This window comes from Bos indicus x Bos taurus, chromosome 23 (assembly GCF_003369695.1).
Source record: "Bos indicus x Bos taurus breed Angus x Brahman F1 hybrid chromosome 23, Bos_hybrid_MaternalHap_v2.0, whole genome shotgun sequence".
NCBI lineage: Eukaryota > Metazoa > Chordata > Mammalia > Artiodactyla > Bovidae > Bos > Bos indicus x Bos taurus.
In genome coordinates, this window is record NC_040098.1 from 41,899,599 (window position 1) to 41,906,231 (window position 6,633).

The following is a 6,633-nucleotide window of genomic DNA, read 5'->3' on the forward strand; positions in this document are numbered from 1 at the left end:
CAACATGACGACATCGGCCTTAAACAGCATCAGCGAGGGGAAAAGAGATGCTTGACTGTGGGGGCACTGGTGGGAGGCGGCACATCCCTTTCCCCCACTTCCTTTATTACCATGCTTGGTTCTACTTCAGTAAAGCAAGTTCGATCTGCATCCTGAAAGATAACTGATGGGAACTATTAATGGCACCCTTCTGGGCTGCTAATGGCCCTCTAACATTTTGGCTTTGCAGGCTCATGACAATCAGGATTTCTTGGTCTCGAATTACTAATACTCCTTCCAAGAAGCATGGGAATAGCGGCTACACTCTGCACCTGGCTGAGCTCACAATGGTATTTTTTTCTCCTTGGCACTCCAAAAACCTATAGGCAGTAGGCAAAAAGCTGTTCTCCGTGGAAGAGGTCAGCCTTGACAATGAACCCTTCCCCTCATGTCTAGTCTCTTCCACATGGCAGAGTCTATGCAATCCTTAATTCTGGGAATGAGAAATAAAATATCTGCTCCGACCTTATGTACACAGACAGAAAGACACACACACACACACACACCCTAAAACAGACCAGTTGTTTGCTGAGAGAAATATTTTAAATATCCTAGCCACTAGAAACTAAACTTGGCATTTAATCTGCCACAGCTGGTCAAGGCACCAAATATAGCACCTCCAAACCCCCTCTCTGCCAAGCCTGATTTGAAAGGGCACATAAAGTAATAAGCCACCCCTCCTCCACCTCAAAAATACATGTTTCTACTGCCCTTGCTTCCCTGGTGTCTCAGACGGTAAAGAATCTGCCTGCAAGGCAGGAGACCCAGGTTCAATCCCTGGGTCAGGAAGATCCCCTGGAGAAGGGAATGGCAACCCACTCCAGTATTCTGGAGAAGCCCACAGACAGTGGGCTATAGCCCATGCAGTCGCAAAGAGTCAGACACGACTGGGCAAACACACTTTCACTTTTATCACAGTCAGCCCTACAGCCCATTGTTTGAGGACCCAAAAGTACAACCAGAAAGCCCATCTACCACATTTCTAAATATCTCAATGCCAGGAGCAATGTGTAAGAAGCTGCTGCACAAATTTTGCTCTGTCCTCCTTCCTGGACAACAGTTTCATTCAGGGCCTAGAAAGTACTAGAACATGGCATCATGGGAGCCAGTCCTGGCCATCTCCTCTCGCACACATCCTTTTGTGCACGCAGGGACACTTCAGTCTACATGCTAACCTCCACGTCCACACGCCTATCCCTCAAACAGCAGTGACCTGGCCACTCTCTGAGATAGAGAGGCGAGCATCTGAGCAGCATGGCTGGCCCTTAGAAAGCACACCCCGGGAAGACTCCCCACCCCTACCCCCTTGCCCTCTTGCCCTGCGCAGGCCCTGGAATCAGTTCAAAGTCATCTGGGCAGGAAATCCAGGGTTCTGAGTATCTAGAGCACGGCCCAGAGGGAAAGGCCCAGCCTTCAGCTCTGTCCAGTGAGGAGGGGACAAAAATGGGGTCTGGGGCAGGGGCCTCTTTGGCCTAAATCTATGGATGGTGCCAATTAAAGCAATTCTCTGACTGCGTTACTTGGTACCTATAAGGTTACTTGCTTACCTTGGACTATAAGCGCAGGGCAATGCCTTTCCCCTCTGTGGTCTGAGTGGCTCAAAAGGGTGCAAATAATTCATGTCTGGCTAAGGGTAAGGATGGGATTGTGTTTTGGCTCCCAGTCTCTCAGGGCACTGTGTGGTGGGCCCCAGCCCGGCCCTCTGAACGTGCCTGGCCCCCTGGATGTTTCACCATCACGTGTCAGGATTCAGGGAAGCACGTGTAGTCGCATGCCACCACCAAACCAGTGCTCCACTGTGGAAAGGCTCCAGTGGCCAGCCCTGGCGCCTGTGTGCGCATCAGAATCACGCACGATGATTCCCAAAATACACATGCTCAATCCGCCTCAACCTCCTAAATCAGAACCTTTGTGATGGAGACACTGTGTGTACCTAGGAATGTCTTCCTAGGTGATTCTGATGCATTCATGAAAAGCAAGCCTAGTCAAATCCTCCAATGTTACACAGCCACATTTACAGAGGCTGTTACAGCTGGACTCTCTCTTCCAAAAGGCACTGAAATACCAACCAGTTCAGTACCTGTGAACATGACCTTTTTGGAGATGAGCTCTTTGTGGGTAATCAAGGTAAGATGAGATCATTAAGGTAGGTCCCACTCCAGTATGACTGGTGTTCTTATAAAAAGGGGGAATTTGGACAGAGACACAGCAAGGGAGAATGTTGATTGACGGGGAAGGCAGAGACTGAACAATGCTTGCAGCCAAGGAATAACCAGGCTGTGCGGCAACAACATGAAGGCAGGGGAGAGGCAAGGAAGACTCTCCCTCACAGCTCTCAGCAGGAACCCACCCTGCTGACATCTTGACCTGGGGCTTCCAGAACTGAGAGACAATAAACCCCTGTTGTATGAGTCAGCCAGTCTGTGGTTCTTTGTTACAGCAGCCCCAGAAAAAACAGAGCCCAGGTAATAACACAATTGGCTCAGAGCCTGGAAGAACCCAGGTCTCCTTTCTTCCAGCCAATATCCTCTCTACTCTGCCATGGTCTTGTTCCTCTCAGGCCAGCCTGCTGTCCATGGAAGCTGGACCAGAACTCACCAGAGCTGGTTCATTTCTCACTGGACCTCTGGTGAGCAAAAGACTATGGAGCATTTAGGAGACTGATCACTCATTGGGTTATGTCTTGTCTGTCCCAGCCCAAGTGACCGGTTTTCCACTGCAAACTCCTCACTGTCCGACTTCCAACATTATGGTTATGCTGTTAGGTTTGTGGTTTTCTTTAAACATCTTACTAGCTTAAGGACAAGGATGGGACACTGGAGCAAGGAATGGGTCCCAAAGAAGAAAATTCTCAGGCAGTCAGGGAGGAGGTCACCCCCTCAGTGTGGCAGAGGTCCTGCTCAACCAACATGTCACTTCCTCTGAAAACACTACCTAAATGCAGCCCCATGGCCCTCTATTCCTGTGGCCCAAGGACTTATGAAGACAGGAGAATGGACAATGGAGGGACAGCTGACGATGACTGTTGATGTGGTACAACCACAGGAAGGCCACCTAGGCTGTCTCCACCTGTACCTTAGCCTCCAGGAGCTGATCTCAAGTTCATTTCATGTGACACTTGTGGCAATGCCCTGGAAGGAGCACTAAACTTGAGTGGGAGGGCACCCTGCCTTTCTCCCCATTTCCTGCTCACTTGTCTGGTGGATCCAGCAGCTGGTCCAGCTCTGAGCAAAACTGCTGCAGAGATGAATCTTGTCAACAGTCACCAGGCTCCCTTCCCAGCCAGACTGCTATCATGGGGGCTGTTTGCTCTCCTGGCTCCACTCACATCTGCTCTCGTGAGCCCGGCCATTTACCATTTAGTTTCAAATTTACATTCAGGTATCCCTGTGCCTGCGGGCATGCACTTCAGGATTATACCTGGTCGTACAATGCAAAGTTTTCATCTGCCTATGGGAAACTTCAGGCATCCACAGCCGACTGAGCACAACTTGAGAGGAGGTTAGAGGTCCTCCTAGATCCCTCAATATCAATGAAGCAGGCAGTCAGGTGATGGGGGTGGCCAACAGGTAGCTAAACCATGATGGTATCCAAATGGGCTTCCCAGGTGGCTCAGATGGTAAAGAGTCTGCCTGCAATGCAGAAAACCCGGGTTTGATCCCTGGGTTAGGAAGATCCCTTGGAGAAAAAAATGGTAACCCACCCCAGTATTCTTGCCTGGAGAATCCCATGGACAGAGGAGCCTGGCAGGCTACAGTCCATGGGATTGCAAAGAGTAAGGCACAACTGAGCAAATTTACTTCCTGCTACTGCTAAGTCACTTCAGTCGTGTCCAACTCTGTATGACCCCATAGACGGCAACCCACCAGGCTTCACCGTCCCTGGGATTCTCCAGGCAAGAACACTGGAGTGGGTTGCCATTTTCTTCTCCAATGCGTGAAAGTGAAAAGTGAAAGTGAAGTCACTCAGTTGTGTCCTTCTCTGACTGCAGCCTACCAGGCTCCTCCGTCCATGGAGTTTTCCAGGCAAGAGTACTGGAGTGGGGTGCCATTCACTTCCTAGATCCCACAATATCAATGAAACAGGCAGTCAGGTGATGGGGGTGGCCAGCAGGCAGCTAAGCCATGATAGGAACCAAATGGAAAGGCAACACCAGTTAATTCAGGTTTCCAGGAAGGGAGCTGGTAAACTCCCACAAACATGGAAATATGAAAACACTTCTCAAGGGCACCGAGATCTCACTGCTGTGTGTGCATGTAGATTGCAGTGTATCATGGGAAGCTGGGACATTCACAGCTTCAGTCAGCCCAAATTACGAAACCAAATGACTCAAGACAACATCATACTATTCCCTGGAAAAGAGTAATTCATTCTAGTGCAGAAGAAGAAGGGGGTGACAGAGGATGAGATGGTTGGATGGCATCACCGACTCAAGGGACATGAGTTTGAGCAAACTCTGGGAGATAGTGAAGGACAGAGAAGCTTGGTGTATTGCAGTCCGTGGGGTTGCAAAGAGTCAGACACGACTAAGCGACTGAACAACAACAACAAACATAAAATCTGAATGTTTTACCTTTACAAGAGGTTTCCTGCTTCAGAAAATACACATAATACATCCTTGCTTTAAATACATGATTTTTCTCAAAATAACTTTTTCTTTACTAAGTGAATTGTGACCCAATATTTAGATTATTGCGGCCACCAAATCATTAGTCTGCCCCAAATCCCCACATCTCGTCTCAGTGTGGACTCAGGTACCAGCTACTGCTGGGACTTCAGGAGTCTGGGCCTGCCATCCAAGCTGTTCATTGTTCTTCTAAGTGAAGGGGCAGGAAGAGAGCTGACCAATCCAGAGTGAAAAGTGTTACTCATTCCCCACCTCTTCCAGTCTGGGCTCCAGCTGCCAGCCCTCCAGCTTGAGAAGGTGAGTTGATTAGTTCTGATTATTGGCTAAAGCAGGAGGCTTCCAGTTAATTCAAACAAGCCCTCAGCTGGCAGCACCAGGCACTGCAGTTAGGAGTCCCAGCCGGCGCAGGCAGGCAGGCAGCCCAGATCCTCGCAAGGGGATTTATTTATGGTCCTGGAAGGGGGGGTGGGGGGAGAAACCTATGCTGGCTCAGCCTCCCCCTGTTTACTTGTGCAACCCCTGCCTCCGGACACAGCAGTTTCCTCACCTTCCTCTCCAGCTCGAAGCCCCAAGCAAAGCCATCATCACCCATATACACATCTCCAGGGGATTCTGCCTATCTGTGCAACTAGTTTATCCTTCAAGACTTGACCTTCCTCCTGCCCCCACCCTCTAGCTCTTTCCAGTCTGGTCTCCACATGTTCCTCGGGCTTTGCTCTCATTATTAAGGCAGAATGGGCAAAACTGCCCCCACCCCTGCCCCTCAGCGGTCCCATTAGCCCCCACACCCGCACCCCAGTGTTTCCAGCTTCTGGAAGACTGGGTTGGACTCCAGCTGTCCAGTAAGGGGGTGCCGCCAGGCACAGGTCCCCAGCCTCTCTCCCAGAAGTCACTGGAACGCAGAAGGTAAACCCTGAACTTTTGCCCCGGAGTTTCCCTGAGTTTCAGACCTCCTAAAATAAATTCCATGGCTGGACCTGATACTAAAGCAGTCAGAGTTCTCCGCAGAGAGACGCTGCCCAAAAAATCCCCGTCCCTGTACACCTGGGCTCCGCTGCGTCCTTTTCACCCTATATACACCCCTCAACCGGCCCCTGCCCTCGCCGTCACTCTTTCTGAATCAGCTGACCACTTGGTCTTCGCTCCTCTGGGGTTTAGTTCCGTGGTGCCTTTCCCCTCGCCGCCCCAACCGGACGCCTTGAGGATTTTAGGCCGGAGTCGGACCCCTTAAGGACAACTCGGACCTCTTACAGACACCTCCTGTCCTGGCAGGGGACCAGCTGGCTTTCCCTCTCTACGGTGGTGAGAAGAGCAGAAGGGGTCGGCGTCCCACCCACCCCAGACACACAAAAAAGCAGGTGAGGTGGGCGCACAGTACAGCGCCTCTCACCCACCTCCCCCGCGCCACCCCGGAAAAAAAAAAAAAAAAACAATCCCGCACCAATGCGGCTTTCGAAGGGCCCCACCTCGGCTCTACTCTTGAGGCTGCTTCGTTTGGGTCGGAGCAGGACATCCTTGAAGTCTAGCTTGAGGTCCGCATCTATGCGGGGCATGGTGCGGGCAGCGCGCTCGGGCCAGCGCGGCTGGAGCCCGCAGCTCCTTCCTGCAGTACAGGCGGCGCGGGACGCTAGCAGCTGGGTTTGCGGGGAGCCGGGAAGGTTAGGACGGGCGGGGCGGGGCTCCGGCGGGTAGGGCGGGGCCTCCGTTGGGAGGGGCGGGGCTCCGGCGGGCGGGGGCGGTGCCGCGGGAGCGTGAGGGTGGGAGACTGTGCCGCGGCGGGTGCTCTGCCCGCGCGCACGCGGCCCCCTTAAGGCCTCGGGCCGCCCCCAGCCGCTCTCGGCCTTGCCCCGCGCTCCGGAGGCTCCGCCCCCAACGGCGGCGGCCGAGGTAAAGAGCGGATCCGGGGACTGACGCGGTGCGGACAGACCAGATGGACGCTAGGAAGTCCGCTCGTGTGACACTTCTAG

General features: G+C 52.5%; 1 protein-coding gene across 3 annotated transcripts in view; it reads right to left on the reverse strand.

Annotated features, from left to right (window-relative positions):
- Nucleotides 1–6,327, reverse strand: part of GMPR (guanosine monophosphate reductase) — a 60,614-nt gene extending 54,287 nt beyond the window's left edge. Inside the window, exon 1 of one of the 3 annotated variants that reach the window (XM_027524579.1) lies at nucleotides 6,133–6,325. In XM_027524579.1, the coding sequence (XP_027380380.1) occupies nucleotides 6,133–6,219 (87 nt within the window). In that variant the 5' untranslated portion in view covers nucleotides 6,220–6,325. Of the gene's footprint in view, nucleotides 1–6,107 lie in introns of all 3 variants that reach the window. The other 2 variants (XM_027524581.1, XM_027524580.1) reach the window with 2 other exon arrangements.
- Nucleotides 6,328–6,633: the final 306 nt, after the last annotated feature.